The sequence below is a fragment of the Spea bombifrons genome, chromosome 7, assembly GCF_027358695.1.
Source record: "Spea bombifrons isolate aSpeBom1 chromosome 7, aSpeBom1.2.pri, whole genome shotgun sequence".
Lineage (NCBI taxonomy): Eukaryota > Metazoa > Chordata > Amphibia > Anura > Pelobatidae > Spea > Spea bombifrons.
This window is the reverse complement of record NC_071093.1, coordinates 25,453,510-25,465,980: the sequence shown is the minus strand read 5'-3', so window position 1 is coordinate 25,465,980 and position 12,471 is coordinate 25,453,510. Positions and strand designations below refer to the sequence as shown.

Sequence of the window (12,471 nt, the reverse complement as noted above, 5' to 3'; positions counted from 1 at the left end):
TCACAGAAGGAAGCTGGACTTGTTACGGTGGTTTGTGTTTACATTGACTCTGCATACCAATATATTAGTTTTTTTTTCGGTATTAATCAGAGTAAAACATTAACGAAATTCGGAGCCAGTAATGTGATTGGTGTGTTTATGACAATTCAGAATGAAGGAGATGAACAACTCAGTTGCTCAGTTATATAGGACAGCCACTTCCCCATTAATGTCAATGCACACTGGACTGTTCAGTGCAAACCACATATATAATTCTCACTCTGGCTATACATGAAATTATATATATTAACAAGGTATTGCCAATCTGCCTGATATGGAACTATTATGTGATACATCAGATAACATTTTAAATGTTGGTTGTCGAATATATATATATATATATATATATATAATGGAAAACAAATGACTCAAGTTTTATTACGGGGTCATTGATGAAGCATTTTTGTGTGTTATAGACAATATATTTTTTTCAAACTTAATTTAAAAAATGTATATGAAGCACTAACAATACGTTATCAAAATGGCATTCTCTATCATGCTAGGTGAATGGACAGCCGGTGCCTTTTCTAGTGTGGTCAATGTGACTCATTTGGATTGCTTTGTGAAAGAGTTAAAAGTTACATATTGATAAAGCGTATGTTGTTTGGATACAGGATTTTGTATGGATTGCTAGACTATGTGTTCATGTAAACAGCTGTGCTGATTTTCATGTAAATATTTCACTTGTGTGAGAACATGGAATAGTAAGAAGCTTTTGCCGTACATACACAGAAAACACAAAAATTATAGCACAGAAGACTGTAAATGGAAAGTATTTGACTCATTTTTTTATTGGATGTGTGCTTACACAGATACTCTTCTTTTTTATTTTGTTTTTTTACATTTGTAAAATGTATGTTCTTAAAGATCTATATAGTGTACACACCAAAATATTATATAATTACACAAGTTAAAGTATATATTCACTGAATGGCAGAGTCTAGGATTCTTAGCAAAAAAGAACAAAACCTATACTAAAAAGTATACTTTAGGTATGATGTTCATAAAATATAAAAATACTGACCATGGAGTCCTTGAAATAATTGTTGCCCAGTGATTTAAAAAGTAAGTTAGCCAATATGGAAGTATAATGTATGTGCTGGAGGCTCAGTGCTTATACTAATTCATGTATTCTGCTCTTAAATTTTAGAAATGGCATTCCACAGCTTTCTTTTGGAACCCATCAGCTGCCATGCCTGGAATAAAGATGGAACCCGTGAGTGCATACTAGCCTTACTTCTCTGACAATGTGTGACATATTTGAGAAAAGCAGATTGTAAGCCTCACACCATTATAACCCTGCCTCAAAAATCAGCCTACTAGTAGTATTTTAATTAAGAGAAGAGAAAAGATGCATGTATGTGTCTGTGTTTATTCCTCTGTGGTATCTCTCGTACACTTTTTGCTTTAGGAGGTTCTGGTGAGAGGCTTGATAGGGATGGCTCTATCATTTACAAGACATTCTTTGTGATCTTATACAACTGAGAAAGGCATTTAGAAATACAATAATGTATTATGTATTTGCTCCCATAAAAGAGGCCATCAGGGTAAGAAAGTGGGATTTGAGTCTCAAGGAAGGGGCACTTGAGAAGTAGGATCTCATTGTCAAATATGCTTTTAAATATTTATATCAATACTAATTAACTCCCACAGCATTATTAATCCCTTCCATATTGTCAGTCTACCTACATATCAGCAGCAATCATTCTGGGGTTTATAATTTTAAGTGCTGTTTTTCAGGTCTCTGTTATCAAGGGGTTAATAATAGCTCCAGAGCCGGAGGCAGGAAGTGGGTTAGTCACCACTTTAATGGGAGGGGTGAGAGCACTTCTCTATGGCACATAAGAGCTTAGTCATTACAGTGTTAGTTTAATACATATTGAACAAAAATATATTTATATCACATTGGAAACCATATACTAATGCTGTCCTTATACTAAGGAGTCATATTTTTGCATAAGTCCAACTCATTCTCTGTAGATAGGCAGGCAATAACTAAATTCCAAAAATGGGTTAACCAACAAAATAGTTTTCATGCTAAGAAATACACTCTATTAGATAATCCAAGCTTTCTTAGTCACTGATTGAAAATCATCCAGTATTAAAAAGGATAAAAATCTGTTTAAAATCTATTCAGCGTTAACTGCATTTTGGTATTAAACACAGGTTATTGTAAACGTGTTTAGGAAAGATTAAAGGATAAATAAAAAAGGTAGGCAATTTGGGTTCTATTAGATGGCTGACAGGCTTGTGATAAAATGCCACTTTACACTTTAGGATGGCTGCCATTAAGTTAGAAGAGTTTCATTGGTAAACCCTGGGCTTACCAATGAATGAAACTGTTTCACTCAGAGTCCTTTTATGAATTATAACTTTTTATAACATCTCTGAATGGAGACTAGGCTAACTACCTTTTTACAAAAAAAAAAGCAGCTGGGGGACGTATTTTTCCCCTTGTCACCTCGCCAGCCTTCTTTGTCAGTTGTAAGACACTGTATACCATGTAAATTAAAAAAGCCAGAAAAACGTATAAGCTGTGTAGCAAGACTATGCATGTTCCTACCACTTCCTTCCCTTCTATAACCTGTGTACGTATGTATCCATTCTTCACTTCTTGGTTGGTTAACTAAACAAAACATGTTTGTTCCTTTTTTTTTTAAATGCAGAAATTGCCTTTTGTCCAAATAGCCATGATGTTCACATCTACAAAAAGCAGGGTGATAAATGGACCAAAATCCATGAGCTGAAAGAACATAATGGCCAAGTTACAGGTGTGTTATTTGTGTGGTGTTATTCTGTCCCACCACTTGAAATATTAATTCATGGAGCTGAAATAATGTAAAATGTAAAGTATTTGGCAACATCCATATATTTGTGGATCTAGCAAGTTGTGGTTGTTCTTTGGGATTCTACTAGGTATTTTGTGTAAATAGGAACTATAGCTCACTAGAGGGAAATATGGATTCAAACAAATAATAGCTTATGCAGTTGGTCTAGAACAGCAATAAAAGCTAAAAGTGAAAACGTTGAGGTTTAAGAAGTTTACGGGCTGGCTATTTAGCAGTGTTTCGCTTGCAGGCAAGACAGACTATGGGGTATAAAATGTGTGGATCTGCTCAGTAATGTGGAGATCTGTCCAAGGGCTCTTGGTGTCTAGCCTCAAGATCTTTCAGAATTATTTTGTTTGCTACATACCCGTAGGTATCGACTGGGCTCCTGATAGCAATCGCATTGTGACATGTGGTACTGACAGAAATGCCTACGTGTGGACTCTGAAGAACAATGTATGGAAACCAACATTGGTAATTCTGAGAATCAACCGAGCTGCACGCTGCGTGAAGTGGTCTCCTAAGGAAAATAAATTTGCTGTGGGCAGTGGCTCCAGACTAATCTCCATCTGCTACTTTGAACAAGAAAATGATTGGTTAGTACAGTTATTCTTGACATGCAATGTGATTTAATTGAACATTATCTTAACAATAGAAAAAACTAACAGGTGGTGAAATACAGCACTGACAAAACAACAATAAAAGCTCCAAACCCAACAATAAAGTGACTTAGAGTAAGTGAGCTGTGAGTAATAAATCACTAAATCAATATAAATCAATATATAAATCGTGTTGGTCACACCCTGTGATACCAAAAAATAAAATAAAGGGCAGGAAAGAAATAAATATAAAAAATGAGTACATATACTTATATCAGATTGTAGGAGGATCTTCTATCCGAATGTTTAAAACTTGTAACATGAAACTAGGGCTGAAACAACTAATCGATAAAATCGATAATGAAAATCGTTGTCAACGATTTTCATTATCGATTAGTCGAAACGATTTTTATCGATTTTATCCTTATATAATCTGACCTCAAACAGAGATCGGATTATAACACTAGAATCCAGATCCCCCGCAACGCTGCAGGGGACCTGGATTCCCCTCACTGTCGGTCGGTCTCTCACTTACGTCTCTCTCCCCCCTCCCATACACCCCTCTGACTCCTCCCCCCTCCCATACACTGCTCTGCCTCTCTCCCGACTCCCTGGTATTTTGCGAACCTCCGTTGCTGACAGGCACTTTCACTGCAGCCTCATAGAAGCCTCAGCGCAAGTGAAGGTGAGTAACGGAGGCTGTCTGTGCGCATCGTGCAGACCCCACCGGCTCCTGCAGAGGATCATCCTCTCTGTCAGCTGGTGGGGTCTGCATCGCACAGACAGCCTCCCTTACTGCCCTTCACTTACGCTGAGGCTTCTATGAAGCTGCAGTGTAAGTGCCTGTCAGCAACGGAGGTTCACAAAATACCAGGGAGTCGGGAGAGAGGCAGAGTGGTGTATGGGAGGGGGAGAGAGGCAGAGTGGTGTATGGGAGGGGGAGGAGTCAGAGGGTTGTATGGGAGCCACCCTCCCATACACCACTCTGGCTCCTCCCCCTCCCATACGCCACTCTGCCTCTCTACAGAGTGGAGTATGGGAGGGGGAGGAGGCAGAGTGGAGAATGGGGGGGAGGCAGAGTGGAGAATGGGGGGGGCAGAGTGGAGTATGGGAGGGGGGGGAGGAGGCAGGGTGGAGTATGGGAGGGGGAGGAGGCAGAGTGGTGTATGGGAGGGGGGAGGAGGCAGAGTGGTGCATGGGTGAGTTATAGTGGTGTATGGGGGGTATAATGAATTTCAGGGAGGCAGAATGGCATATCTGGGGGAGTTGGAGTGGTGTATAGGGGAGATAGAGTGGTGTATGGGGGGTATAATGAATTTCAGAGTGGCATATCTGGGGGAGGCAGAGTGATGAATCAGGGAGTATAATGAATTTCAGGGTGGTGCAGGGCATTTATGGGGAGCGGAGTGGCATATCAGGGTGCACAGTGGCATATAGGGAGGTATAAGGCATAAATGGGGGCGAGTGGCATATTGGAAGTTATAAGGCATATCAGGGGGTAAAAGGTATATCAGGGGGCTCAGTTGGATATCACTGGCATATAAGGAGTATAAGGCATATTGGGGCACAGTGGCATATCAGGGGCACAGTGGAATCTCTGGCATATAAGAGGTATAAGGCATATATAGGGCAGAGTGGCAAGCTGGGGGTCAGATGTGCATAACTGAAGGTGAAATAAGAAGGTGAATAGCGAGAGGCCATTGCAATAAAGAGATGAAAGTGTAAATTGCACGTTTTTTATTACATTATTTGAAATAAAAAAAAAATGCATTTTTTTATCCGATTAATCGATTAATCGAAAAAAATAATCGCCCAACTAATCGATTATTAAAATAATCGTTAGTTGCAGCCCTACATGAAACATAAAAAAACAACAAATAATACATAGCGCAACCTCTAAATACAGAGTTGGTAAGATCAAAAAGTGATGCAGTATCAAACTCACACTTTACAACAGAACTAATAAGGTGCTATATGCGTGGATCGTAAGAAATAAATAAGATCGGTCAAGGTACCGCAGAACAAACATCCATATGTAGAGTTAATTAGACGGAAGGTGGTAAACCTAAAACAGTCCGTTGGCGTCTTTCTTCTATAGCGCACTGGTTGCTTTCGGATTCTTGTGTGACGTCTCGCAGGATCTCTGGAGGTTAAAAAAAAACAGTAGCGCTACGCGTTTCGCCTTCTATCACAGCTTCATCAGGTGCATCTACATATGGATGTTTGTTCTGCGGTACCTTGACTGATATTATTATCTTAACAATGCCTTTCCAGCTTCTTCTCCTTTAAATATTCTTCTCAAGAAGAATGTTTATGTATGGACATGAAGTGCTATCTTTCTACTATACTCATGTGTCTATATATAATGCCACCAAATATAAAGCACTATTGTTTTTGCTTGGTAATTGAAGCTTCTTGTAGTGCTTCAACGTCTTTTGTGAGAGGTAATCTACCGCCTTCTACCTCTTCTTGCAGGTGGGTTTGCAAGCACATTAAGAAGCCAATCCGTTCTACCGTGCTGAGTCTGGACTGGCATCCGAATAATGTCCTCCTTGCAGCTGGATCTAGTGATTTTAAAAGCAGGTATAGTAATGATCAGTGTCTTGGTAAAGAATAAGAAAAACAAAAGGTCTGGTGGGCCTGAGATAATAAGAAAGGGTGGATTAGACTATTGTGTTAATTATAAAACATTTCTGTCTATGAATAACTGTAACTGAGACACATTGAAATTCCTGGGTCCAGGGTTTAATTCAGTTGAAGAAAAATCAAGAGCTCCCAGACAGATTAGAAATAAAATAACATAAGTAAATAAAATACACTAGGCTCAGAAATGGGGGAGACAAAGTGTAATGCTTTGGCAATGTTCTCCTGGGAAATGGTCCTGCCATTCGTGTGTATTTTACTTTGACACGTACCACCTACCTGTTGGAGACCATCTACACCCTTTCGTGGACATGGTATTCCCTGATGGCATTGGCCTCTTTCAGCAGGATAAAAGTGCCCTGCCACAAAGCAGAAATGGTACAGGAATGGATTGAGGAACACCACAATGAGTCCAAAATGTTGACTTGGCCTCCAAATTCCCCAGATCTCAATCCAATCAAGCAACTGTGGGATGTGCTGGACAAACAAGTCCAATCCTTGGTGGCCCCACCGTGCAACTTACAGTTCTTAAGGGATAATGCTAACGCCTTGGTGCCACCTTCAGAGATCTAGTGGAGTCCATGCCTTGATGGGTTAGGGCTGTTTTGATGGCAAAAGGGGGACCTACACAATATTAGTCAGGTGGTCATAATGTTATGGCTGATCGGTATCAGTATACATACAGTAAGCCATATGTAGACAAAAAGGTAACAGTGTAATAATAATAACATAGGTCAGCTTAAAATCTTGCAGTGTATATCATGGCAGGTTTCACAAAGAAAATATGGTGGCATCTGTTACTACACAAGATAAATGTATTTTTAAGTTTAAAAAACCTGTTTGGAAGCCAAAGGCTTAAATGATGTTGATACAGGAATGATGGTGAAGAACCAAGTTGTGCAAATGAGTATGTAGGGTGCAGGGCCAAACAGGATAGTCAAAACTATGCACAAAGGATACTAAGTGCCAGCAAAATATGTGTGTCTGTACAGGAAATTAGCACTGAATACATACATAACACTAAATGAAAAAACAAGCATCTGAAGTGATATGTTAAATAACAAAGTTTATTAGATACAGCAATGCATGCTACAGTGAAAATGATCAGTGGCAAAAGAACGTACATGGAGCGGTTGGTGATCACACCAGCATGTTGGCAGAGAAAATGCTGTTATCAAGGGTAGCAATGTGATAAAGGCATTTTCTTTCGTCAAAGTGTGAGGGCGATCTCACCACTCGTCATTTTGCCATGGTATGTGTTTTTAATCATAAATCTAACAAAAGATAGTTTATACCTTGCATATTACTTTAATTGCTTGTTTTTTGGTGTGTGGCATTTATTATTTGTACTTTCAAGAATCCAGTGTATGTGTGTAACTGTTGGGTCTAGCGTGAAGCCTATTCTTCTGGATCTATTCAAAACATTTTTCTTCAAAGGGGAAACCACTTTTTGCTGCACTCTGGGTCATGCCAGTCTGTCTTTCATACACAAATGTTGTAACAATGCCTTTCCGCAGGATCTTTTCATCCTATATTAAGGAAGTAGAGGAACGCCCTGCTCCAACTCCTTGGGGCTCCAAGATGCCTTTTGGAGAGTTGATGTTTGAGTCCAGCACCAGTTGTGGATGGGTTCACAGTGTCTGTTTCTCACACAGTGGAGACCGCATGGCCTGGGTGAGCCATGACAGTACTATTAGTATTGCTGATGCTACCAAAAAGATGAGGTAAGAGGAGGAGTAGGACTACTATGTCTTATATTTTTTTTATTTATAGAGTGGCAGCAGGTTCCATTACGCCACATTCAAAGTTGTGTGGCTGGGTACAGTGATGAAAAATAAATAATGTAAAAAATGTTGACTGGGTCTAGCAAGATAAAACAAGCTATGCGCACATGTATACAGAGATGAACAGAAGATAGAGAGGAGATGTGTTTGTAAGAAATTTACATGAATGAAAACACAAATACTGTAGGAAATCTGCAAGGCATTAACCAACAGGATACTAAGGGAATATGTATTAGAAACCCCGCTCAGGTGTATACATTGGCAGCAGTTATTTTCCTCTCCATTAAGAGATTTCTTCCTTTTGGTTGCAGCTGCCTGCTGGCAGGGTATGGTAACAAAAAGCCACTTCAATATAGGAAACTGATTATATTTGTTTTCTTAACTTTTGCCATTGTTACCAGCTTCAGTTAGGTAAAATTTAAAAAAAAATAATAAAAACTATATTTAAAAATAAATAAATAAATAGATTGGAAAATAATAAGCACAAACTACTGCCTGTTTTTAATACATCAATGACACGATCATGAGAAATGTTATGTAGATTAAACTTCCTTTTCAATACATTTGCTCACTTGCGAGGTCCACTATAAAGGCTTCTCCCACTCCTGTTCTGAAATCAAGGCCTGTCAGTACGTACTCAAGTGCCTTATAACCAATGTGTGTTAATGCTGTATCACCTAACTAAAGGCTAAAAATAAACAGTATTTAAAGACTATTCTTTTGAGTGCCACTCTCCTAATCAATGCTTTCCTTTGTCAGGGTCACATCCCTGATGACAGACACTCTGCCTCTCCTGTGTTTGACCTTTATCACTGAAAACAGCCTGGTTGCTGCGGTAAGTAACTTTAAAAGGTTTTTTTGTGTGTGTGTATAAAATGATGGGTGGTGTACCTTTAGGTGGGATGTTTTTCTTTTGTATGATAACTGAAATGTTCAATGGCATGTCAATAATCATCATTTAATTGTATTGGCTATTATATTTTGTTTCATTCTATTTTCAAAATAACTAAATGCATTTTTGTCTAAAGTTTAGATTAACTAGTAGGTGGACAAAATCATGCATTAATAATTTATTTAGAATTTAGCACCCTCAATAAACCCAAATAATTAAGTGCACCCACATATATTCATGGCTACCTTCTCAAGATAAGTTGGCACAGTGAGACTGGAATAAAATCCAAGCAGCTAACATACCAACTACATGCCTCTTAATTGATGCAAAAATCAACACAAATTGGTGTACAGGACTGGGACTTGAACTTTACCTACAAAAGATGCAGAAAAAGAAGCTGAAGAATAAGAAAATAGATGTTCAGTGTGGAATTTACCCTTACAATCAAGAAATGCCTTTATCTTGGTGACCCATTGCACTTGGTTACGCAAGGCTAACATGGTGCCTGACTAGCTTTTTCTCGTAAATAGGTTCCCTACTAAGTTTTTCTAGTAAGCATGAGACATTGGGAGCTGTGGCCTTTTCATCTTTGCTGAAAATGGTCTACCTTATGGTCTCTTGGTACACATGCAATTTTATAGTACAGTGGAAAAGGCATATATGCAAATATATTGTTATCCACGCAAATAGAATTTGTAACACAATATATTCTCAGAAATTATACATATGCACCACTTTTTTTTTTTTTTTTTTTTTCACTTTTCCAGGGTCATGATTGTTACCCTCTGCTGTACACCTATGATGAAGCCCAGGGGATCCTGAGTTTTGGAGCCAAGTTGGATGTCCCCAAGCAGAGCTCACAGAGAGGACTGACTGCACGTGAGAGATTCCAAAACCTGGATAAGAAGGCTAGCAGTGATACCAACAACGTCTCCCTCGATTCATTGCACAAGAATAGCATCACGTAAGGATGGAACAGGCACAGTGGGAAGAGCTAGACTGGAAAAAAGAGGCAACAACTAAAACAAATGATAGCTTAAGCTATGCTGGCGATTGATATCGTAAAATACAACTGAGGGGCATGATTTAAAGTATAATTTACCCCCTCCCGATTTCATTCATGTTTTTGGAGGTGAGAGCGCAGCAGTAGATTTTAGTCTAGAAGCACCTGGGGAAGGTGGTGCCAGTCTTCTACACCTATTAGGAACAGTTGAAGCTGTATAACTTAAACTCACTCTATGAAAAAGTGCTATAGGATCGTGCATTAACTTTCATCTGTATGTCACAGTCAAATATCTGCGCTCAGTGGGGGTAAAGCAAAATGTGTCAAGTTCTGCACTACAGGAATGGATGGAGGAATGTGCATCTGGGACATCAAGGTAGGCAACACACTCCTATACCGGTTAATGTCCTTTATACAATAAGTTAGATTTGAAATAAAAACAACAAAATAAAAGTTGGCTCATTCCACGCTAAATTATAGAAAAGCAAAGTCTTCAAACACTGTACTTTTGTACACTTTAAGTTTGTAAATGGGTCTGTTAAAACAGTGCATTAATGAACAAAGAATTAGCTTAAATTAAAAGCATTAGCTATATAAAAACTTTGTTTAGAAGAAGTTTCAGTGATATTTCAGTATTTATTTATACCCACCTTGTAGAAACACATAATACTATGGTTAGTTATGGAACCCTTCTAAACCCTCCACCTTTTTTCATAATTTGTATGCTAGTTGACAAGTTAACAAAATATTAAGTAAACAAAACATGAGGGGAAAAAAGCCCCCAAACTTTTTTACTTCAGAGCCAAGTATTTGTGCTATCATTTAATAAAACAATTCAATTGACTTATATATATATATAACTTATAATATTGTTTTTGCTTATCCCAAAGAGTCTGGAATCTGCAATGAAAGATTTGAAGATAAAGTGAACAGAACAAAGTCATGATATCAGTAATTTGACCAAACTGCTTCAACCATATATAAAGCATATGCAAAGCTTAAATTACATTACGTACTTTCAAGGTCTGTTTCTATATTGCAATGATAAGTAACTACTTTTTGCAGCTTTAATGATGAAACAAAGTATGCTGGTCATAATTTTTTACTTTATCAATCCAATAAATCTTTTATAACTACTAAATCTTTTGCATTGATTATTTGTTGGAAAGAAAACCATTAAAATGAGAAGTCTTGCCACTGGAAAAATTACTAAAAAACAAAACACCAGCCTTCCTGTGATTTACAGGCTGTATGCAAAATTTGTTTGTGTTGGGCACAAAAGTAAGATTTGTTCTGAATGAATTAAATTTCTTCGGGTTCACAGATATTACATTGTGTATGGAGCAAAAGGTGGTTTATAAAGGTATTGCAAGTGCACAAAAGACACTGCTATTCTAGCATAAAGATATGTAAAAAATAATTAGTATGTATATTTCTGTTACAGATGTGGTTTTGATACCTCCTATGCATAGATTGATGCACTCTCAGTTAAGGGTAAAACAGGCTTCTTTATTGTGCATAGCTTCGTAACATACAACTGCCATGCTGAGCTGGTTAGCTCCAAACTCCAGTTGCTACAACTCACACTGAACTCTCCAGCACCCTCTGCAGGTTACTTGTATAAATTGCTACAGTACCGTCACTTCAAGTGTGCCTTTTAATTTTGGCATTTTTTTACTGGTACAAAAAAAACAAATTTGTGTATACTACCTGTGCTGTTTAGAAGGACGTTTTTCGATATTATTGATGTTAAAAAAAGGACATAACATAACAAACCAAAAAACTATAAAATTCTAAGAGATGCCCGATCAACGTGGGTTTTGTAAAAACAATTCTCTCAATTGTGTGTAGGTGCCAACAAAAGAGGCCACAAAATAGGTTGGCGCTCATCTTTTAGAGGGACACTCCATCCACCTAATGCACCTTAATTCATATGACAACTTAGAGGTCTCTTCAAATTTCCATGGTGTCCCTCTTGCAAATACATGGGGGTATTCTGCTGAAGCCCCAATATGCAGTGGACCATTTGCCTGCCCCAGTTATTTTCAGTGTATGAGATACGTTTGGCTGAACAAATTTCCTAACTTGTCATATAACTATAGATAGCGCCATCGCGAGCTCAGCAGAATTGACAACCCGTGTGCATGCATCGAAAGCATTCCTGTTGATTTCGCTTCCACTCATTGGCTGCTTTAATGGAGGCGGACGCAGCTATAAATTCTTCCTAAGCCAAGTGCTTTTTTAGTGGTTTATTTATTCCTATGTCATTCATACGTCATTCGTACTTTAATATATATTCTTCTTTAAAGATGCTGTCATGGACCGTAAAATGTCCCTTTTAAATACATTTTTGAAATCCTATTAATGCTGTTTAAAAGCCACTTATCTTACTTCATTAGGTATGACCTAAGCAATATTTGCCACCTAGGCCCAGGCATTTGTTGATTCCTCTTTTGTGCTGCAGCACGGTATTGGAATACGGTCATATAGCGGACCTACAGGGAGCTCTACCCACTAGAGGAGCACCAACGTCTATCGCATGTACAGTCAACGTAGGAGCTATGTTTTGCATATCATTTTATTTAAGATGTTTTAAGCAACGTTTATAGGGTCCACAGATGTATTTATTGGCTATGCCTTAACTCCTTGGTTATCTCATACCAAAAACGTATTGATATTGTTT

General features: G+C 38.2%; 1 protein-coding gene across 1 annotated transcript; it reads left to right on the top strand.

The window, feature by feature from the left end:
• The first annotated feature begins 1,189 nt into the window (after window positions 1-1,189).
• On the top strand, window positions 1,190-10,929 carry ARPC1B (actin related protein 2/3 complex subunit 1B). Its single transcript, XM_053470692.1, has 9 exons — window positions 1,190-1,255; window positions 2,706-2,810; window positions 3,241-3,463; window positions 5,942-6,049; window positions 7,627-7,833; window positions 8,653-8,728; window positions 9,553-9,749; window positions 10,074-10,164; window positions 10,679-10,929. Exons 1-9 carry the CDS (start codon window positions 1,192-1,194, stop codon window positions 10,715-10,717), a joined length of 1,110 nt encoding a protein of 369 aa, XP_053326667.1. The 5' UTR covers window positions 1,190-1,191; the 3' UTR covers window positions 10,718-10,929.
• The last annotated feature ends 1,542 nt before the right edge of the window (window positions 10,930-12,471 follow it).

What these genes read in the sequence shown, in the direction of transcription:
- ARPC1B (XM_053470692.1), top strand. Translation starts at nt 1,192, where the DNA reads ATGGCATTCCACAGCTTTCTTTTGGAACCCATCAGCTGCCATGCCTGG. An exon ending in CTGGAATAAAGATGGAACCC is followed by an intron (nt 1,256 to 2,705) that starts GTGAGTGCATAC and finishes TTTTAAATGCAG; the next exon opens with AAATTGCCTTTTGTCCAAAT. An exon ending in TTGCACAAGAATAGCATCAC is followed by an intron (nt 9,750 to 10,073) that starts GTAAGGATGGAA and finishes TGTATGTCACAG; the next exon opens with TCAAATATCTGCGCTCAGTG.